We start from the raw sequence: 23,694 nt of genomic DNA, 5'->3' as shown, positions 1-23,694 counted from the left end.
GCTAAGGAAAACTTTTAAAAAAGCAGTTCCGGCGGTTTCCATTTTCACTGTGGGCGTTTGAAGCCCACAGGCATTTACTTCCTGGATGCGATGATGCTGAGCTCCCAGCATCCACCGCTCCATCTCGCACATGCTCATTGAGTGTCCTCTTTGTTTTCCTTCCTCTTGCCTCATGTTCTATAGTGGTAATGGCAGATAGAGCTGCCTGCCTACTTTCAAAATGGCAATTTCGGACATGCCCTCGTCACGTGACCGGCGTCCTCCTTCCCAAATCTCACGAGATTTCGGCATGACTGTGTCCCCCACTGATTCCTGGGAAATAGCTAAAAAAGTTCCCAGGGACCATTGCGAAGCCGATAAACACGCCTACTCCCACGGGAGGAGAGCCCGGAAGTCGGCATAAACATTAAAAATAAAGGGTAAATACTGCATATTATTTTATTTCAATGGTCATAACTGCATCTATGTTCCAAAGCCATTTGAATAAGATGAACTTGCAATTTTCTGTACAAAACCGCTTTAAGAACCTTAGATTGTAAGCTCCTTGAGGGCAGGGACTGATGTGAATGTACAATTAAACTACTGTGCAAAAGTCTTAGGCAGTTGTGAAAAAATGCTGTAAATTAAGAATGGTTTCAGAAGTGATAAAGTGTTACTAAACCCACAACAGTAAAATCAGTCTGTATATGCAGTAAAAAAAATGCTTGTTATACTCACTGTTGAACCTAAGGGGTTAATCCTCTGCATTGTGTAAAACTTATGTTTGATTCTGTCTTCTCTAATCTTCCCCTCCCCAGAGGCTAGGGGACAAGCTGCACAAGCTCAGTTTGGTGTGCATTGCTAGAGCATTCTTTTTTTTCTTGGGAAGGTGCATGTGATCAGCACAGGGCGAATCAGCGCTGTCCATACAGAGCGTGAGGGGTCCTGCAGCCTTATGGGACAGTCAGAGCAGAATGAAAACTCCTCCTACTAGCTTTAACCAGACACTGATAGAAGTCATAAGACTGCTATATACTGCTGATAAGAAAAGGAATTTAGCAGGTTATATTTACTAAAATACTATAATTGTATTTCCATGTTCTGTGTACTGTGGGAGACCAGATATAGTGAACGCAGTGTCCTGGGTTTAGTAATAATTTAATAGTTTATTTTTATCAATTAACAAAATGGAAAGTAAATGAACAGAAGAGAAATCCAAATCAAATCAATATTTGGTGTGACCACAAACAGCATCAGTTTTTTTAGGTAAATTTGCACACAGTTTTTGAAGGAACTTGGCAGGTAAGTTGTTCCAAACATCTTGGAGAACTAACTACAAATCTTCTGTGGATGTAGGCTGCCTCAGATCCTTCTGTCTCATCATGTAGTCCCAGAAAGACATGATGATGTTGATGGTCTGTGAGGCCAAACCATCATTTCCAGGACTCCTTGTTCTTCTTTATGCTGAAGACAGTTCTTAATGACATTGGCTGTATGTTCGGGGTCATTGTTCTGCTGCAGAATACATTTGGGACCAATCACATACCCCCCTGACGATATGACATGATGGATAAGTATCTACCTGTATTTCTCAGCATTGAGGGCACCATTGATCCTGACCAAATCTCCAATTCCAATTGCAGAAATGTAGCCCCAAACTTGCAAGGAACCTTCCCCATGCTTCACTGTTGCCTGTACTCATTATTGTACTATTCTCCAGCCTCCTGCTACAGCCAAATATTTTGACTGATCAGTCCAGAGCACCTGCTGCCATTTTCTGCACCCTAGTCCTATGTTTTGTGAATAGTTGAGTCGATTAGCCTTTCTTCCACGTGAAGGTATGGCTTTTTGGTTGCAATTCTTCCATGAAGACCACTTCTGGCCAAACGTCTCAGGACAGTAGATGAGTGTACCTGGGTCCCACTGATTTCCACCAGTCCTGTGCTGAGGGCACTGCTGGACATCTTCCAATGACAAAGGGAATTAAGCATGATGTGTCTTTCATCTGCTGCATTTAGTTTCCTTGGCTGACCACTGCTTCTATGGTCCTCACCTTTGTCTGTTTCTTTGTGCTTCTTCAAAAGAGCTTGAGCAGAACGTCTTGAAACCCCAGTCTGCTTTGAAATGATTGCCTGGGAGAGACTGCTGATTCAGTATAACTACCTTGTATCTGTAAGCTCACTCTTGCCATGGTGTATGAACTGTGACATGAAGCTGTCTTCCATAACCTCACCTTAGCAACAGAGTTTGCTGTTCCCCACCCAGTTTAAAGTCTCCTACACAACTGTTTGTGTCTCAGTTAATGACTGCATTTCAACCTACATATGAAACGGATGATCATTGGCACCTGCTTGGTATAATTGGTTAATCATACACCAGACTCTAATCCTACAAAATCCCTGACTTTGTGTAATTGTACAAAGTGCTTAAGTGTAAGAATTGATGCTGGTTTGAAGTCAAAGAGCAGTCAAGCCAAATATTGATTTGATTTAGAGTCTTTTGTTTGCTCACGTTACATTTTGTAAACTGATAAAAATAAACAATTAAAATATATATTATTGAAAGCGTTCTTACATTACAGCATTTCTTCACCCCGGCCTAAAACATTTGCACAGTACTATATATATATATATATATATATATATATATATATATATATATATATATATATATATATATATAGTGTTGGGTATATTGTTGGTGCTATACAAGAACCTCAAATAAATAAAAATGCAAAAAAAAGCAGCATTAAGGTAAGATCTCTTGTTTGAAGAGGAGCCATAAGTGGCTCTATCGTCAAGATCTAGCTCAACAAAAGTCTATTTCAAAATCAGAGAAGCCAACGACTGCATCCAATGAGATGTAGTCACTGTTTGATTATTCAGGCAGCCGTAACTACTTTGGCTGTCTAAATACAATAGTCATCAGTGTAATTTAACTTAATTAGAAATCTAAGCATTTATGGTTAGCCTTAGGCTGACAATACACGGTGCAAATTTGCACGATTGTAGGGTTTACGGTTCCCCATCAACACAGATAGCGTAGACAGAAGAATCAACAATCCTCTTCTCCGGGTGAAGGGGGGTCTTTTGGGGAAAGCCATTCCCACTGGAGCGCTGAAGATAGTAATTATTGCTAGCGGCTATAGCAGCCACTAGCAATAATCACAAGGGAATTCGGCAGGCTGGTTGTACTCAAGTTGAGAAATCAATCAACTTGGTACATTCAGCCTGCCCATTAACGGTTCAAATAATTTCGAACTGTGTATAGCCGGCCTTACACCCCTCCCACACAGTGTCAAACAGTCTTTCTAATTCCCCGTACAAACTATCAGATTTTCTGCTGAGTTTTTCCTTCAGATTTACCAAAACCATGTAGTGCAAGGGCCTGCCTGATTGCATACACATTGAAACTCCTAAGGTTTGACCTCATATTACATGGTTTTGGTAAATCTGAAGGAAAAACTCATTAGAAAATCTGATAGTGTGTATGGGGCTTTAGGGCCAGTTCCCACTAGAACGTGGTGCAGGAAAAGCATGTACTGTGCATGATTCCCACACAAATGTGAACACGCTGTCCTTGCGAGGCGCATGTGGGTGCCATTAATTATTATTCCCACTCCATATGCATCTTGCAAACATAGTGTGTTTATGGCCATGAAACCTCATGGTAAAGTATTGTGCAGTTTGGTGCAGCGCGATTTGCACTACTTTTTCCGTGTTCTTGTGCATTTGGCAGCCCATTCAAATGAATGGGCTGTCAAAACCAGAACACGTTCCAGTTTGAACTGGCCATTAGACTCTGCGTTTACATATACTGGTCCATACATTTAGAAAGCATTTCATAAACTGTACCTAATCAGCCTAATCCTGCAGTAATTACACAAATTCTTAAAGTTTATGACCATGACTTATTTGCATCATTATTACTGCAGGCTTACATTTACGAAATGCACAGGTTATGGAGCACTTCCTGCAGTGTTCAGATTGACCTAGGTCAGATTAACGGGTACCTCCTAGAATATTTGGTGTGGAGTGGTAAAGATAAACAGAGATGACAACAAGGCTTTTGTGTTGGATATTGGTCTGTATGATTAATGTATTAATGTTGTCATCTAATTTAACAGGCCAACACTTAGCTCTTGAAAACTCTTAGAAGGTTCTTATTTTTATTTGTACCTCTCTATTTTTCATGTTTGTCTATTGGCACCAAGACAAAAGGGAAAATACAAAATGTTAGAGCTGTCAAGATAGCAAGGGCTGAGTGGAAATCTTTCAATGGGGAAAACTGTCAATTTGTGGAGATTTCCCCTCAATTCCTGCTGCATCTGAAGGATAGACAAGAAGGGAAGGGACGTAGCCAAAAATAATCTGAAAGGGGTTTTTAAACTTTCCTATCCAAAACAAAAAAAAATAATAGGAAGTTTGACTGGCCACTGAAATCCTTTTCTTAAAGTACATTACAGGACAGAGAATCCTAGTCTTAGACCATGAGTTATGCAGCTAATTTCAGGTGGTTGGACAATGGCAAAACAAAGCTGTAAGGACAGCCCCAACATAACCCCTTCATTCCCCAACAAACCTCAGTTTTTTTAAGAAGCAATAAGAAGTTAATCCTACAGAGGAACCTGTGTCCTGTTATGTACTCCAAGAAAAAGATTTTATAGGTAAGCAAAAAAAATCCAGTTTACTTAATCATTTATTACAGGAAATAGGATCTTTGTCTTAGACCATGGGATGTTCAAAACGAATGCAGCTGAGGGGTGCAACAATGCAACAGAGCAAACAAACAGGCCCACATTGTAAATGTCTTAAAGCTTACAGAGCAACCTGCAGCACTGTACATCTAAATCTGGTATCAAATAAGACCCAAATATCTACCTGGTTAAACTTAAGGTGGTAAAAATCTCAAAAAACAATGATGTAACATATTGCAGCTTACCAATTTTACCATGCGGTGGCTGCATTTGTTTTTTTTTTGTTTAAGGATTTTTTTCCTTTATTTCACCTGGTAATCCAGCTAGTAACGCACTTCATTTCTTAGCCCTTGTACACACGGTCGGAGATTCCGCCAACCAAATCCGTCGGAGTAATTCCGACGGATTAATTCCGGAAGAGGTCCGGAAGTGATGTTGCATACACACGGTCGGACTAAGTTGTCGGAAAATCCGATTGTACATAACGTGATGACATTATTTAGTTACGACGGGACTACGTTCAGGCTAGTAGCCTTTGGTCTAGGAATTTTATCTGAGCATGCGTGCCACTTTGTCCGTTGGAGTAGGCTACACATGATCGGAGTATGTCCGTTAGGAGCATTTTGTTGGAAAATTTTACCGGCAAGTTGGAAAACTTGGTCCGTCGGATATTCCAACGGAAACAGTCTGATGCAGACCACACACAGTCGGAATATCCGACAAAACGGTCCGAAAGGACACATTCCGCCGGAATCTCCGACCGTGTGTACAAGGGCTTAGAGTGTCTGCATTCTGGATGAAATAGCAACGCAGATACCTTTAGACAGCAGCATTGTAATTCTAGGAGGAGAGTAGTGTCAGACTAGCAGATTTAGACTGAACTCTACAGTAGCTAATACTGTACGTTGTAAACAGTTAAAGCAAACAGTATTTTTCCTTTGTGATAAAGTTCTGCACTGTTCAATAAACATATTTTATTGGTTTAAAAGTGTAGTAGAAAGCATACAGAAACACAAACATAATCAGTCTGGGGCACTTAGTCCAGGAAAGGGCTTTACAGAGGCAAAAAGATGCAACAAAAGCCTCCTACGTAGCCTTAAAGTGTTACTAAACCCACAACAGTAAAATCATTGTGTACGGTATATGCAGTAAAGCATGCTTGTTATACTCACTGTGGAACCTAAGGGGTTAATCCTCTGCATTGTGTAAAAAGGCTGTTTGATCCTGTCTTCTCTGATTCTCCCCTTCTTCTACGGTCTCCACACCATATCCTGATAGAACAGAGGCTAGGGGACAAGCTGCACATGCTCAGTTTGCTGTGTATTGCTAGAGAGTTTTTGTTTTTTTTCTTGGGAGAGTGCATATGATTAGCACAGGGCCAATCAGCACTGTCCAGACAGAGGGTCAGAGGTCCTGCAGCCACATAGGACAGTCAGAGCAGAATGAAAAATCCTCCTACAAGCTTTAACCAGGCACTGATAGAAGTCACAAGACTGCTCTATACTGCTGATGAGAAAAGGTATTTAGCAATTTATATTTACTAAAATAATTGTATTTCCGTGTTATGTGTACTGTGGGAGACCAGATATAGTGAATGCAAGATTCTGGGTTTAGTAACACTTTAAGGACTGTAACAATACAAACACAACTAACAACTAAAGTGGCTCATGCAGGACTGACCAGTAATGGTGTGTCAACTCAAGAAACCCATATAGCTCTAGTAAAATCCACCAGTGAACAGGAGATTTTTTAAAGCCTTTAGTGAAAAATGTGTATACTACGGATAAAACGCATTGTGTTCTTGCTTGATCCAGGGCTCGAAAAATCCCAGCCATGCCGACTAGAAACTACATCTTGGGGCCTGGGTTTTTTTCAGCCCATTTCCAAGCATAAGCAATTCCAATTGCCCAACGCCCCGGACATGCAGTTCCGGGTGTCGGGTAGCTGGTTTGTTGACCACGTGGTTTGCTAGTTCTGGGAGGGCACCTATTGATGGCTTCCTAGAACTCCACCCCCGTGAGCTCCTGGGGGTGCACTCTGAGGTAAAGGGCCAATCACAGCAGCCCTTTACCATATGATCAGCTGTACCCAATCACAGCAGATCACATTGTAAACAGAACAGTACTTTCCTCACATTGTCACAGGATGATAAGGAGAGTCGGTACCTGGCAATTATGACAGGCACATTTACACTGATTAAGAGTGCAGCCCATCAGTGCCACCTATTAGGACCCATCAGTTCCACCTATCAGTGCCTATCAGAGCAGCCTTATCAGTGCCCATTAGTCCTGCCTAATCAGTGCACATCAACGAAGAAGAAAAATTACTTATTTGCAAAAATTTTATTTCTTTAGCAATATAACAAATAATTGTTATAATTACAAATAAAAACCCCAGTGGTGATTAAATACCACCTAAAGAAGGATCTATCGCTCTAAAAAAATGATATATACTGTATATACAGTGGGGAAAATAATTATTTGATCCCCTGCAGATTTTGTAAGTTTGCCCACTTACAAAGAAATTAAGGATCTATAACTTTTATATAGCTGTCAAAAGATGTCTAGGACAAGACTGTAGACTTGCACAAGGCTGGAATGGGCTAGAAGACTATCAGCAAGAAGCTTGGTGAGGAGACAACTGTTGGAGCAATTAATCGTAAATGGAAGAAATTCAAAATAACCAAATCTGGCCAAAGTCTGGAGCTCCATGCCTCATTGGGTAAGGATGATCATGAGAAAAGTGAGGGATCAGCCCAGAACTACACAGGAGGAGCTTGTGAATGATCTCAAGGCAGTTGGGACCACAGTCACCAAACAAACCATTGGCAACACAATACACCAACATGGATTGAAATCCAGCAGTGACCACAAGGTCCCACTTCTCAAGAAGGCACATGTACAGGCTGATATGACATTTGCCAATGATTCAGAGAAGGATTGGGATAAATTGCTGTGGTCAGATGAGGCCAAAATTGAGCTCTTTGGCATTAACTTGACACGCTGTGTTTGGAGGAAGAAAAATGCTATGACCCTAAGAACACCATCCCTACATCAAGCAAGGTGGAATCATTATGCTTTGGGGCTGTTTCTCTGCTAAAGGTACAAGCCACCTGTGCTGCATTAAGGGGCCAATGGACAGGGCCACGTATTGTAAAATCTTGGATGAGAACCTTCTTCCCTCAACCAGAACATTGAATATGGGTTGTGGAAGTATAAGCACATTAAGTAGTACATCAAGGTCATGGAGTGGCCTAGCCAGTCTCCAGACCTTAATCCCACACAAAATGTATGCAGGGAGCTGAAACTTTGAGTTGCCAAGGGACAGCCAATGAACCATAAGGATTTAGAAAAGATCTGTAAAGAAGAGTGGACCAAAACCCCTCCTGAGATGTGTGCAAACCTGGTAACCAACTACAAAAAATGTCTTACCTCTGTGCTTTCTAACAAGGGTTTCTCCACCAAGTAGTAAGTCATGTATTGCTTGGGGATCAAATACTTATTTTACTCACTAAACTGCAACTCACTTTATTATTTATTTTATTTTTGTTTATTTTTGGTTTATATTCTGTCTCTATCATTTAAAATACAGTACACCTATGGTAAAAATTATAGACCCTTCATTTCTTTGTAAGTGGGTAAACGTACAAAATCTGCAGGGGATCAAATCATTATTTTCCCCACTGTATATAGGTACGGTGTTGCATGACCGTGCAATTGTCATTTAAAGTGTGACAGAACTAAAAGCTGAAAATTGGTCTGGGCAGGAAGGGGTGAAAGTGCCCAGTAGGCAAGAGGTCTAAAAATTTTTATTTTTTTTCTCTCTTCACATTCCGGCATAAAGATACACATCAGGGGTACAGAAGAGAAGGGGTGTTGTCGTTGAAAATAAAGCTTTGTTAGTTAACCGCTTCCCAACCGCCTCACACAGATATACTGTGGCAGAAGGACACATACAGGCAGAATCACGTACCTGTACATTTCCCCTTTAAGAGGCGGGTTGCAGGCGTGCATGCACCGAGAGCTCCGTGAGCATGATCACGGGTCCTGCGGACTCGATGTCCGTGGGGATACCGGCGATCATCTCACTGAGAGGAAGAACGGGGGGATACTAATGTAAACAAGCATTTCCCCGTTCTGCCTAGTGACACTGTCACTGATCACCGCTCCCCATAATCAGGAGTCATCAGTGATCAGTGTTGTGTCACACACAGCCCCACACAGTTAGAATCACTCCCTAGGACACACTTAACCCCTACAGCGCCACCTAGTGGTTAACCCCTTCACTGCCAGTCACATTTACACAGTAATCAATGCATTTTTAATTGCACTGATCGCTGTATAAATGTGAATGGTCCCAAAATCACGGCAAAAGTGTCCGATCTGTCCCCCATAATATCGCAGTCATGATAAAAATCGCTGATCACCGCCATTACTAATAAAAAAAATATTCATAAAAATACCATAAAACTATTCCCTATTTTGTAAACGCTATAACTTTTGCTCAAACAAATCAATACATGCTTATTGCGATTTTTTTAACAAAAATATGTAGAAGAATATGTATCGGCCTAAACTAAAGGAAAAAAATGTTTTTTTTATAGATTTTTTTGGGGATATTTATTATAGCAAAAAGTAAAAAAGAATGCGTTTTTTCAAACGTGTCACTTTTTTTGTTTATAGCGCAAAAAATAAAAACCGCAAAGGTGACTAAATACCACCAAAAGAAAGCTCTATTTGTGGGACAAAAAGGGAATCAATTTGGTTTGGGAGCCACGTTGCACGACCGTGCAATTGTCAGTTAAAGCGACGCAGTGCCGAATCGCAAAAAACGCTCTGGTCTTTTTTAGCTGGCTCCTAGATTCAAAGCAAATTTGTCGAGCCCTGGCGTAGTCCCCATTAAAATGCAGATATAATTAATATAACTTCCAGAAATAATCCCAACATTATGAATTACTGAACACACAACTAAATGTCAGGGGATAATTATATAAAGTTTCATACCTTTTTAAAATTCATGGGACACAATGTCCTGTACAACTGTTATCATGATCAAAAGCTTTTCCAATAGTATACAAAGTCACTTAGGAAGTGTAACAGAGATGTTGCATATAAGAGGTCCTTATACTGGACAATATTAATGAGGCTGTCAGAATAAAGTCTTTCACTGAAAATATATTTTTTATATTTATTAAAAATGTAATACATTTTTGTACATTGCATACGGAAATGAATAAAAGCAATGTCTAGCACTGATCATAATGTTTAGGGATGAGCCTCCAAACAGAAGGAGCACTTTTTGAAAACACACGTAGGAAGGATTTTTATTGAGTGTTTGGTATATCCAAAATTAGATATTAGCATAAAATCTAACACCTTCATAAATTGAAATAAACCATTAAAGCGGTTCTTCCCCCTAAAGGGGAAGTTCCGCTAGTATTATCCCTCCCCCCCTCCGGTGCCACAATCGGCACCTTTCAGGGGGGAGGGGGGTGCAGTTACCTGAATAATCCAGGTAACTGCACCCACTTCCGGCCAGGCCGCCGCAGACCCCCGCATCGCTCCGCCCCCCCCCCCCCCGTTGTGTTCTGGGAAACACACAGTTCCCAGAGACACAGCAGGGGACCATAAGAGAAGCGCAGCGCGACTCGCGCATGCGCAGTAGGGAACCGGGCAGTGAAGCCCTCATGCTTCACTTCCCGATTCCCTGACAGAGGATGGCGGCGGTGGCTGCAGCGAGACGAGCGATCGCTCGTCATCTGCCGCCGACATCGCTGGAACCTGGGACAGGTAAGTGTGATATTATTAAAAGTCAGCAGCTGCAATATTAGTAGCTGCTGGCTTTTAATATTTTTTTTTTAGGTGCAGCTCCTCTTTAAACATGAAATGTATTGATACAGGGGGATTTAATGGCACCACAGTGCTAAAGGGAAATTATGTTTTGGGATCAATTTTATTTAAATTTTTTTTTTTTTTACTTCACATGATTTATTTTTATTTTATTAGCGTTTATTAAATGTACAAAAACAGGGGTTGATTTACTAAAACTGGAGATTGCGCAATCTGGTGCAGCTCTACATAGAAACCAATCAGCCTTCATTTTTTATTGTCATAACTACCATGCTGGGAAAGGGATGGGACTGTTCTGTGCTTGCACTGCAATCAGCGTACAGATTTAAAAAAAAGTTGCTAGCAAGTGTGTAAAAAAGTTTGTCAAAAGAAACACTTAAAAAAAACTACCAGATAGCAAATTTTAGTTAGTAAGGATTACTTTTGCTTTGTTGGAGACCTACTTCGGGATAAAATGACCAGGAATTTTGTAGATGGGGGTATCCAGTTCAGGTTTGGATATTTAAAGGAAATTTGTATGCTGAAATTGCTGAACTATTTGTCCTGATTTAATATTTCCTGTATTTTTATATGTCGCATGATGTTTGCGCAGCACATTTTTAGGAAAGAATACTCTTTACTTAATTTTAGTGCCTAAAAATACAACATAATACCTGTTTTTCGTTAAAACATAAAAGATGATGTTAGGCCAAGTAATTACATAGTTACATGAAGACACCTGTCCATCTAGAGTGTCTACAATTATCCTTATCGCTGTACATTGCACACTCACATTGGTCCCTACCCTCAAGAGCCCACAATCCAAGGTCCCCATTCATATACTAGGGCCAATTTTGGACAGGAGCTAATTAACCTACCTACATGCCTTTGGAGTGTGGGAGGAAATCAGAGTACCCGGAGGAAACCCACCAGGCACAGGGAGAACATGCAAACTCCAGGCAGGTGGTGTCGTGGTTGGGATTCAAACCAGTGACCCTTCTTACTGCTAGGTGAGAGTGCTAACCACTATACCACTGTGCTAACTTCTAACATGTCACTCTTTTATCCATTTGTTATGCTTTAAAAGTTACCAGTTTAGAGTTACACAGGAGGCCTAGCACTAGAGTTATTGCTCTTGCGCTGACATTCGTGTTGATACCTCACGTGTGGGGTGATCACCATTTAAATATGCGTGTGGAACTTGCATATTCATGCGCATTTGCACGTGAGCATAGGGGACAAGGGTGCTTTCATTTTTTTATTTTTTTTTACATTTTATTAATTATTTTATTTAAAATTGTCCCTTTATTTTTATTTTTTTTGCAACTTTATTGCTATCACAGGGGATAAATAACCTCTCTTGTGTTAGCCAGAAGCATGACAGGTCTTCTTTATGGAGAAATCTGGGATCTTTCCTCTGCCCTCAAAAGTAGCTGATCAAAACTGTGATCAGTTTGATCAGATTACAAGCCAGTAATGAGAATACAACCCTCATTACTTGCAGTTTTTTACATCACAGAGGGGAGGTGGATAAGGATGTACCTTCAACCCCCCCCCCCCCCCCGAGCAAACAGATACTAAGCAAGCAACGACCGGGAGAGCCCCGGTGGCAGGGGTGTCCTATAGAAATGATAGAGCGGATGTGTAGCCACTCAAATCATAGCTACAAGACAGCCTATCGCCAGGTGTAAATTTTGATACCGGGATGATGTCTGTAGGCGCATTTGCTGGACTCTCTGCTATGATCAGTTCCTGATCTCGCTCTTGTGTCTTTCACCTACCACTTCTCTTGACCCAGTTTCCTGCTTGGTGATGAGTCATCAGGCTCTGGACCCCAAAAACTTGTTATCACACATTTTGGTACTTCAACTAGGTTTCTGCTGTTTTGTGGCAAACCCAGGCCTGCTTGCTTTACTTAGCACCTGTGGCAGTTATTGCCTCCCATGGAGTGAACCTGGTGGCCACATTCTGGGAATTACATTGCATAACATTTCTACAACATCATTAGTAGTTCTGATGAAGACTTGGCCCTTCTTTGGGCAGCAGCTCCAGCCTGAGGATCATTTGCTTCAGCACTGAAACTGTCTCCATATAGTTACATGCTGATGTCTCCACCTGATCTTGTGAGTGCATATATGATATTTCTATCCTTGCTACAATAATAAAGCTTACTACACTATGAAGATGTTTTTTTTATACTACCTTATTAGCCACTTGCAATCCAATGGTGCACCGGTATGTCGCTGGATTTGAACAGTGATTTTCTCAGTGATCACTGCAGCTACAGCAATGATCAAGATGTAATTTTTTAGGTCCTGTGAATCAATGTAAAAGTAAATCTAGTAGCTATGAAGTCACTGGATTACTTTTATAGGCGGCGGAACGGGGGGTTCTACTCCCCTCCCGTGGCTGCCCCCCACCTTTACCGGGCTCTCCCATACGATAGGTGAGGTTGTGCCCAGTGGCATTTGGTTCCTGGGACACAGTGAGAGGAACAGATGTTGTGCATCCCACTGTGTGATGTCAGAAACTGGAAGCGGCAAGGATTTCTTTATTTCAGGATTCTGTCTCATGTAAAGAAGCTGTTACCGGCTTAAACAAGCATCTGATCAAAATGTTCATGGTTTAGTCAGATGCTTTGGAGGGCAGAGGAGAGATTTGGGATATCAAATGTCTCAGTTAAGAGTACCTATCACTGCCCATGCTATCACTAGGAATGTTGTTCATCCCTTGTGATAACAATAAAACTGATAAAAAAAATAAAGCGACAGTGTAAAGATAAACCACTTCCTGCCCGACCTATAGCAAAATGACAGCTGGGCAGTGGTTCAGTTATCCTGACTGGGTGTCATATGATGTCCTTCAGGATAACAGTCTGACACACCACTACATCGATCTTGGTAAAGAGCCTCCAACGAATGCTCTTTACCACATGATCAGCCATGTCCAATCACGGCTGATCGTGATGTCAACAGGTAAAGCTGGTGATCGGCTTTTCCTCACTCACGTCTGACAGACACGAGTAGAGGAGTGCCGATCGGCAGCTCTCCTAACAGCGGGGGTCTGCGCTGCGTGTTTATCAGCGCAGCCCCCCCTCTGATGCCCACACTAGACCACCGGGGAAGCCGCCAGGACCACCGGGGAAGGGGGTATCATGTGAATGGCCAGGTATGTACCTCATGGCCATTCACGTGTGCAAATTATGCCCAATCTGTGCCAATCAGTGCCCACAAATGGGCACTGACTGGCACCATTATATAACATGTGATGCCCAGCAATGACACCCATCAGTGTCATCAGTGCCACCAATCAGTGTCAGTGTCTATCAGTGCCACCTATCAGTGCCCATCCATGCTCATCAGTGCCACCTATCAGTGCCACCCATAAGTACCCATCAGTGCCACCTACAAGTGCCCATCAGTGCCACCTATGAGTGCCCATCAGTGCCACATACCAGTGCCACCTAGCAGTGCCCATCAGTGCCACCCCTCAATGCCACCTCATTGGTGCCACCCCATCAGTGCTGCCTTATCAGTGCCCGTCGGTGCAGCCATATCAGTGCCCATCATTGAAGAAGAAAACATACTATTTACAAAAAATTTTAACAGAAACAATGATATACTATTTTTTTTTCAAAATTTTCGGTCTTTTTTTATTTGTAAATTATAAAAATACAAACCGGAGAGGTGATCAAATACCACCAAAAGAAAGCTCTATTTGTGTGAACAAAATGATACAAAAATTTGTTTGGGACAGCATTTGTGCCAGGTATTGGTACTAGTTAAAGCGTGACAAGTTAGGTATCCATGTACCAAACAATTGGATATTAATATTGTGTTTTGTGCAATAAAGTTCACTTAAGTGTATTTTTTTCCCCAAAAAACACTGTGCAAATACCATGTGACATAAAAAATTGCAACAACCACCATTTTATTCCATAAAGCCTTGGCTTAGAAAAATATACACAGTATAGAGTTTGGGGGTGCTAAATGATTTTCTAGCAAAAAAGCTAGCAGGTTTTTTTTACACTTATGTTAGAAGTGTCAGAATAGGCCTGGGGGCAAGTGGTTAAATAAACAACACAAAACCCACATTTATTTAGCAAGCTAGAAACAGTTACCAAAGTATAAAAACCCATTGCCTAACGTCATGAAACCCAGATCTACATATGGAATACTGCACTCTACGTCTTAGCTCTGAGCTCTGCACCGCCTTACTGAACAGTCTTCACAATGTACAATGTACAATGGACAGTGTATATAGGTTTTCAGATTCAATCAGTTTCAATAAATCTGCAGTTTTAATGCTGCAGTTATGCATTCTACAATGAAGATTTATGCTTGATGCAAAAAAAGGAAAAAAAATCTTACCGATTGAGAGCAAAGGCATAATGAAACTTTATATTATGCTGATCTGCCAAGTCACAGGTGGGCAGCATTTCTAGTGTTTCCACAAGTCTGACCATGGCATCATAATCCTGAAATGAAAAAATACACCTTTAGCAAAATCCTCATAGCATTACATGGAGAAAATATCTTTTCAATACATAAGAAAATATTTGTAGAATGATTCAATGTCCTAGTGAACCCATGGTCACCTCAAATATCCAATCTTGACCAAATTTGGGCCATTCAGCCTGAGCATCTTACAAAAATATTGACTTTTTGAGATCCCCCCCCCCCCCCCCCCAGTTTGTCTTCTTCTGCACACAATAGAATGCTGAGTGTGTAGACCTAAGGACTCCAAACTGGACAACTCATGAATAGAACACCTAGATGTAACTTTCCGTCTACCAAAATTGAAATATGTCACTTCTAGGAGGACTGATCCTTTAATAAATTAGCAGCCAGAATAATGTAAAAATAGAAGAAACCAAAAGCTGTCAGAAAACAGTTCTGTTGGAAAATATAAAGTCCAGTCTAAAGCCTTTTACACGCGATCGGATTTTCAGCAGACAAAGCCTGACTTTTGTGCAAAGGGCATTGGCCAAAAACTTGTCTTGCATACAAACAGCACACAATTGTCAGCCAACAAACACGAACGTAGTGACGTACTAGACATTCTACGAGCCGATAAAGAGGAAGTTCAATTGTCAGGCGCCACCCTTTGGGCTCCTTCTGCTAATTTTGTGTTAGTAGAAGTTTGGTGAGTGTTAATTTGTGCTTTTCATTTTGTGCTTTTCATTTTTTGCTTTTCAGTTTGTTTCTGAATGGCCGTTCGTCAACCAGAAATGTTGCGGAATCGGAGGAAATAATGCGTTATATATTATTGGCCTTGGAGTTATTGCTCTGACCCAAGTCCAGTCCAGGAACAGGAGGAGGAGGATTTCTAGGACCAAGAATTGGTTGGTTTATTAATCCTGGCCAATTATGTCACATGCCTTTGCTGCGGGAGCTCCAGGAGAATAATCCGGATGATTTATGGAATTATTTCTGGATGACGGACCCCTGCTTTCAGCAACTCTTGGCATTGTTGACCCCCTATATTAAGAAGCAGCGCACATGCATGAGGCTTTTATTTTATTTTTTGGTTGAATAATGATTTGATTTGGTATATTTTCTAGATTTTTATATAGAATGCACTTTGTGGTTAAGTTCTATTGGCAGATAGCATGTCTAATTTTATTTGTTTTCTTTTTTTAATGCACAATAAAAAAATTGTGGAGAATAATACTTTGTGTGTGTGTTACTTCAAATGACAGTTTGGGAGTAGGCAAATACATTTAAAAAAATACAATGTAAAATTATCTTTGATCTTAAAAACTATGGGATAATGGTGTTGTGGCAACTTGCCCCCCCCCCCCAAAAAAAACAAGCATAATAATATTATTCTTGATATCACTAGAAAATAGAAGCCTTTTAAAATATGTTTGGCAGAACTCCATCAGTATCACCAGCAAAGCAGCTTCATTACTATCCTACTAAAGAAGAAGAGAATGTGCTCTGCATTTCGACATTTCATAAATTGCAGCGTCACAAATGTTAATTCTCCATTACAAACGCTGGTTTACAAGACCGACCACTTCTGGCTCGTCCTTGCTTCTGAGCATGCGTGTTTGTACTTTGGACTTTTGTCTGACGGACTTGTGTACACACAATCGGAAAATCCGACAACAGACATTTAAAAAAAAAAAAAATTTTTAAAGCCTGCCATCCAACATTTGTCCTTGGAAAATCCGACAATTGTACAAACGGACGGATTTTCCGCCAACAGCTTGTCATCACACAATTCCCATTGGAAAATCCGATTGTGTGTATGAGGCTTAAGGCTTTATGTACACTGTTGCTGGTAAAAGGACGTTTATGAGCAGTTGGGCGTTTTTTTCAACTGCCCCTGAACTCTCCTCTATGTTATTTTATCAGTACATAGACACCGGGTCATTTATAGTCTTATCCAGGCAGTTGAGTTCAGAAGCATTTTTTATAAAGCAAAAAAAAGCATTTAAGATGGATGTTCAGAGGCATTTGAACCGCCAAACGCCTGTAACAGCTTGTAAACACATGTAAACACGGTAACTCATGTTTAGCTGCGTTTCGTTTACAGGCGTTTTTAATTTTTGACTATTTAAAAAAAAACGCTTCTAAAGGCAAACACGGCTAAACGTGGCATGTAAACACAGGTAAACGGATGTTTTAAAGCTTCGGTTACTATCTGTAAAGTTAGATCGCTCAGAGATGTTGTAAAACGTCCCGTGTACATTAAGCCTAATTTTATTAGTTTCTTCCCTCTACAATGAGCTATGGCACCTTGGACTTCATTCAAGTGTTTAGATCTGTTTAAATGTGTCAAGGCTGCATCTGTTTGTGCAGACACAATGTAGTCATTTTGCTTTGCATAATAATTTGTTATTCATTTCTTTTATAACAACAGGAATAAAGAAACTATAAAGAAACTATAAAAGCATAGAAAACGTGACTTTACCCCCAATCTGTATAAATACGCCCCATTGTATTATCATGACTCAATCTACATTCAGTCTTTGTTAATGGAAGGAATACAGCAGCGTGATTAATTTTCTGTGTTTTCTCTAAATTAGATTACATCAACTGTTATCTGCTTTGAGGTTTTGTTTCTTTCTTTTGCCAATAATTTGTTAGAAATCCAGTAGGCAATTAAGGCAGATTAAACATTTTCCCTTGTGAATACACCGTCTCACGTAAAGCAACCATCACTCATTACCCCTTTAGATCTTCCAATACAAACATTTTAATAAGGAGTTATCTATAACCATTTTCTTTTTTTTTTTTACAAAAAAGGACAATTTATAATTATAAATGTGAGTATATTTTTTTTCTCTAATCATACATTATCATTACAGGCATACCCCACTTTTAAGTACACAATGGGGGTTATATACTAAAGCTGGAAAGTGCAAAATAAGGCTCAATTCTGCATAGAAACCAATGAGCTTCTAACCTCAGCTTGTTCAATTAAACTTTGGTAATAAAACCTGGAATCTCATTGGCTTCTATGCAGAAGTGAGCCTGATTTTGCACTTTCCAGCTTTAGTAAATAAACTCCATTGTGTACTTAAAAGTGGGGTATGCCTGTATATCTATAGGTGAGGACATAAGTCTCTATGTGGTCTAGGTCAGTGTGGGCTCAGAGGGATAAGAATCTTTATGTCCCTAATGCCGCGTACACACGATCACACAATCGGGTGGAAAAGTCCGGCAAACTGAAGTCCGCCAAACAATCCCTCCGTGTGTAGCCTCCGGCATACTTTTTTGAACCGAAAGTACGGCGGACTTAGAAAGTAGTTTTACACTCCAATCTTCCCGCCGGACTCGCATTTCGGCGGACAATCCGGCCGTGTGTATGCCAGTCCGCCGTACTTTTGAAATGAGCGGACTTTTCCCGCTCGGAGAAAAGTCCGCTCATTTCGAGCGGGTCTCCAGGTAGGCGGGGCCCGCGAAGGAGACGTCGCTGGCCCCGCCGCCTGGTATGGACTTAAAGGGGAACCCCAACGCCGAAAAAAATCGTCATGGGGGTCCCCCCAGGTCCACATCAGACCCTTGTCCGAGCACGCTACCCGGCTGGCCAGGAAAGGGGGGGACAAGCGAGCGCCCACCCTCCTGAGCCATACCAAGCCACGTGCCCTCAACATGGGGGGTGCCTTGGGGAAGGGGGGGCGCGCGGCCCCCCCACCCCAAAGCACCTTGTCCCCATGTTGATGAGGACAAGGGCCTCTTCCCGACAACCCTGGCCGCTGGTTGTCGGGGTCTGCGGGCGGGGGGCTTATCGGAATCCGGGAGCCCCCTTTAATAAGGGGGCCCCGGATACCGGCCCCCCACCCTATGTGAATGAGTATGGGGTACAATGTAGCCCTACCCATTCACCTGTAAAATAAAGTACAAAAAAACACAACACACAAGATAAAATAGTTTATTGCACAGCTCCGGGGGTCTTCCGTCTTCGGGGGTCTTCTCGCCAGACTCCTCCGCTATCTTCTTGTAGCTCTTTTGCTAGCGGAGGAGCCCAGCTTTCTTCCTCGCCGCCGGCCACTTCTTCCGACTTCGGGGGTCTTGTCCCCCTCTTCGGTTCTTCTGCCGGGCCACCGCGCCTTCTTCTAGCTCTTTTACAGGCGGTGGCCCGGTCTTCTGTCACCGCCGCCTTCCGTTCTTCTCTTCTTCTTCTTCAGATGTTGCCTCGCCGAGTCCTCCGCTCACAATGACGGGGACCGGGCACGCGGCGACTTATATAGGGACAAGGGGTGGGGTCTTCAGTTGATGTCACATGGGTTGATGTCACATGGTGACCCCGCCCCTTACGATGTCACAGTCTACGTGTGTACGCAGCTTCAGCCAGGAGACTCAGGCTAATCTAAAATCACATTGGGCCACTTACTAACCGGATACATTCTAATTTTATATGACAAATAGCAAATATTAGAAATAATAAAAAAAGCTTCACCTACAACAAAACATCCATACATTAACATAATTGTCAGCAGTGAATAGGCAGGAAACATTTTATTAGGAACATCCCATAGTAAAAAAGAAAATATTAGTGTTGCATTCCCCTGCATACTGACACCATAGGACTTTAGTATAGACTGACAATTTGGCCATTTCTGAGCTACCTAGGGTGAAAGAGAAGGGGAAAAAAGTATCAGGCTCTGTCCCATGCCTCTTTATGGCCAATTTTCATAAAATGAAAAAAATATGCAAATCCAACATATATGCTATATATTGTTTCAATAATTTTGTAGGTTTTTTCACGCTCACAAAGAAATATTTAACTAGCAAGCAAATAAAAACCAGCACCGGTTCTGATCAATTTATAACCAGCTTTTTAATCTTTTGATGTCCATTGGTCATTTATACATGGCCTGACTTCAAGTGATTAAAGCAGTAGTAAAATGAAAAAAAAATTGGGCCCCTGCAGAATATTGTCAAAATGCTTACTAGTCCATTATGACAGACTTACCTTAAAACTAACAGAAAACAGCCATTGGAAACTATAGTGCCATTTGTACTACTAAAAATGATATGGAAAACACCAGAGCAAAATGTAATAATGCATTAAAGTGTTTGTTCACCAATGCCAGAAGTCTGCCAAGCAAAATAGGTAAGTTGGAAGCTCTGGTGCATGAGGAGAGCTACGATCTAATCGGTATTGCTGAAACTTGGCTTCAATCCTCACATGACTGTGCTATTAATATTCCTGGCTATGCACTCTTTCGGAGAGACACTGGGACCCTTACTTTTTAATACCTTTATAAATTATATTGGGTCTGGGTCTGGGATCAAAAGTAACATTTCTGTCTTTGCAGATCACACCAAGCTATGCAGTGGAATAACGTCCTTATAGGATGTCCTCAATTTGCAAGCTGACCTCAATGTCTAATTGGGCGACTATGAGGCAGATGAGGTTTGATGTTGAGAAATGTAAAGTTATGCACTTGAAGGCTAAGAATATGCACGCATCATACATGCTAAGGGGAGGTACAACTGGGGGAATCCGTAGTGGAGAAGGATCTGGGGGTTTTGGTAGATCATAAGCTCAATAATAGCATGCAATGCCAAGCTTCAGTTTCCAAAGCAAGCAAGTCCTTTCTTGTATTAAGAGAGGTATGTACTCCAGAGAGAGGGATATCATTTTGCCCCTGTTCAAATCATTAGTAAGACCTCATCTGCAATATGCAGTTCAGTTTTGGGCACCAGTTCCCAAAAAGGATATCAGGGAACTGGAGAAAGTGCAGAGAAGGGCAACTAAACTGATAAGAGGCACGGAGGAGCTCAGCTATGAGGAAAGATTAGAGGAACTGAATTTATTGACTCTTGAGAAGAGGAGAATAAGGGGGGATATGATCAACATGTTCAAATATATAAGGGGTCCATATAGTGAACTTGATGTTGAGTTATTCTTTTTACAGTCAACAGAGGACACAGGGGCACTCTTTGTCTAGAGGAAAAGAGATTTCATCTCCAAATATGGAAAGGTTTCTTCACAGTAAGAGCTGTAAAAATGTGGAATAGACTCCCGCCAGAGGTGGTTCTGGCCAGCTCAGAAGATTGCTTTAAGAAAGGCCTGGATATGTTTCTAAATGTACATTATATAACTGGGTACTAACATTTATAGGTAAAGTTGATCCGGGGAAAATCCGATTGCCTCTCGGGGGATCAGGAAGGAATTTTTTCCCCTGCTGTAGCGAATTGGAGCATGCTCTGCTGGGGTTTTTTGCCTTCCTCTGGATCAACTGTGGGTATAGAATTGGGTATATTGGCTTGTACGATATTTTTTATTTTATTTATTTGTTTTTGTCTATGGTTGAACTGGATGGACTTATGTCTTTTTTCAACAGGACTAACTATGTAACTAAGTTCTCCAGCGGTACGCTGTCACCTCTAACAGGGCTTCATCTTCACCTGGTCTTCCTTCTGGGTACACAGGCTCTGGCCATTTGAATGGCCAAGCTGCAATGACGTCACTGTGCATGTATGGGAGTCACTGACGTGGCACAGCTCTCTCAATGGACAACATGCTGGCATAATTTTTTTCAGCTGGCGATCGACTTTCTAGTAAAGTGATCCAAGCCGCTTTACAGCCACCAGATAACTTCTACAGCACCCCACCTTTCACCGCCACTGTTCCCTGGCTCTCCCATTCCACTAGGGAACCTAAGACCGCTGTATGAAGCCAGAATGAGTCCATCACTTCAGTTTTAAGAGCTTTATTTGCCAGCCAGTACAGCATCTGATCAAATCGATCCGTGAAGATCAGATGCACTGAAGAGCAGAAGAGACATCAGAGTTCCAATAGACCCCGATGTCTAAATAAAGAATACCTATCACCGCCCAAAGCTTTCACAAAGTGCTTGCTCACCAGTGAAAAAATAAATAAAAAGTATAAAAAATCTTTTTTTAATAAAAAAAAAAAAATATATATATATATATATATATATATATATATATATGTATATAGATATAAAAAAATGTTAACACACCCCCATCCTTCCATGCTCGCACACAAATACAAATGTACACATATGTAAACAGTGATTGCACCACACATGTGAGATATCGCCATGAATGTCAGAGCAATAATGCTAGCACCATATTTAATGTTTATCTCTGAACTGACCTAACCTGTAAAGGCTTTTAAAATTTCACCTATGGACAACTTTATGTACCGTAATCTGTCATAATTCACAAGCTTGTAAAATTCGAAATCTTGACATGTTTAGTATCTGTGTGCTCAAAGTAACATCATATTTTACATTTTACTAAAAAATTGGGCATTTTTTATTTTTTTTTTGTGCACTAAACTTCATTGGATAAACGCAAATATCGTGTGACATAAAAAAAACAGCCACCATTTTATTCTGCGGGGCCTCCATTTTCAGAAAATATATAATGTTTGGGGGTTCTAAAGAATTTTCCAAATTAAAAAATGCTAATTTTAACATGTATGTGAAAAATAAAAAATATTGAACTAAGGCAAGTGGTTAAAGGTGCTGTGACACACAAAAGTCTAACATTGCTCAATGGTAGTTGAAGACCTCAGTATTTGTCTGTACCAAATCCAGAAGGTAAAAATGGCACCTGCCTTGATCAGATTAAATTGCACGTATGTGGGTTAGTTTAGCTACCTAACTCTATTTTACAACGTAATTGCAGGAGATATAATCTAAAGACATGAAGCAAAGCAATAATCTGCACACTATAATTACTTTTAGTATGACATTACACATACAGTATTTTTGGCAAAGGCATCTTCTGCATTATCATAAATTTGCACACCTCAGTTTCCTCAGAAAGAAAGTTGGGAAGCTTAGTAAGCACGTAAAAGCATGTAAAGTAATTAGATATGCATTGTTATGATTTACAGCGTAATATCTTCCTTCAGACTCTCTAACCTGGATGTCTCGGTATGAGAGGAGCAGGTTGATTACAATATCTGAAGTCAGCACTTCCGTGTTATCCATTCGTAATTTTATGCGGGCCAGCTCTTTAGCAAGTTCATCTCCTTGGTACTTTTCTCTAGCTTTTCTGATGTCATTCAGCAGCGTTTCCTTGTAGTATGCACTAAAAGAGAAAGCAGAGGTGCACATTTATACCGTGAATTTTGGAAGGTAAAACAAGGTACATTTTTTCACTGTGCGCAATCAATAATATACAGAGGAATTTAATGTGAACATGTATTGTGCCCTTTCAGGACAAAGCAACAGGTTCACTTTAATGCCAGCTCCCACGACCTCTTCTTAGTGACCTTGATGCACGATTCACTGTTTGCTCTAACATACTTCTGGGTATTGGGGAACATGTGACCTACTCCCCATCCTGAAGTGTCAGGCTTCATTATAAAGGGGTGCTGCTCAAACCAGCCGATGTGTAGCGAGATGTGTGGCCTCAGCCAGTGCCACTCCAGCCATGCCTTGTGGCGCAGTTTGCCCTGCCTGCTGGGGTTTGGTCACAGAGGTGAGGGATGTGAGCAGGACAGAAGCTTATATTAGCCCCATCGGCCATGAAGGGGAAGTGGAAATGTGTGTGTGTGTTGTGTTAAAGTGTTACCAAACCCACAACAGTAAAATCAGTCTGTATATGCAATAAAGCATGCTTGTTATACTTATGTGGAACCTAAATAGTTAAATCTCCTCATTGTGTAAAAAGGCTGTTTGATCCTGTCTTTTCTGATACTCTCCACCTTCCACTGTCCCCAATATATTTCCTGATAATACAGTGCCAG

The 23,694-nt window shown here is 41.1% G+C and overlaps 1 protein-coding gene across 1 annotated transcript in view; it reads right to left on the bottom strand.

The window, feature by feature from the left end:
* The window catches only part of MAP3K15 (mitogen-activated protein kinase kinase kinase 15), a 287,980-nt gene that overhangs the window by 152,810 nt on the left and 111,476 nt on the right, over positions 1–23,694 (bottom strand). The window contains exons 5-6 of the mRNA XM_077480742.1: positions 22,865–23,033; positions 14,874–14,980 (exon numbers count right to left, since the gene is read on the bottom strand). Coding sequence (XP_077336868.1) covers positions 14,874–14,980; positions 22,865–23,033 — 276 coding nt within the window. The remainder of the gene's footprint in view (positions 1–14,873; positions 14,981–22,864; positions 23,034–23,694) is intronic.

The sequence above is a fragment of the Lithobates pipiens genome, unplaced genomic scaffold (genome assembly GCF_037356315.1).
Source record: "Lithobates pipiens isolate NorthernLeopardFrog02 unplaced genomic scaffold, aLitPip1_a1.2 Scaffold_16, whole genome shotgun sequence".
Taxonomy (NCBI): Eukaryota; Metazoa; Chordata; class Amphibia; order Anura; family Ranidae; genus Lithobates; species Lithobates pipiens.
The sequence above is the reverse complement of the archived record's forward strand: the minus strand, read 5'-3'. Positions and strand labels throughout refer to the sequence as shown.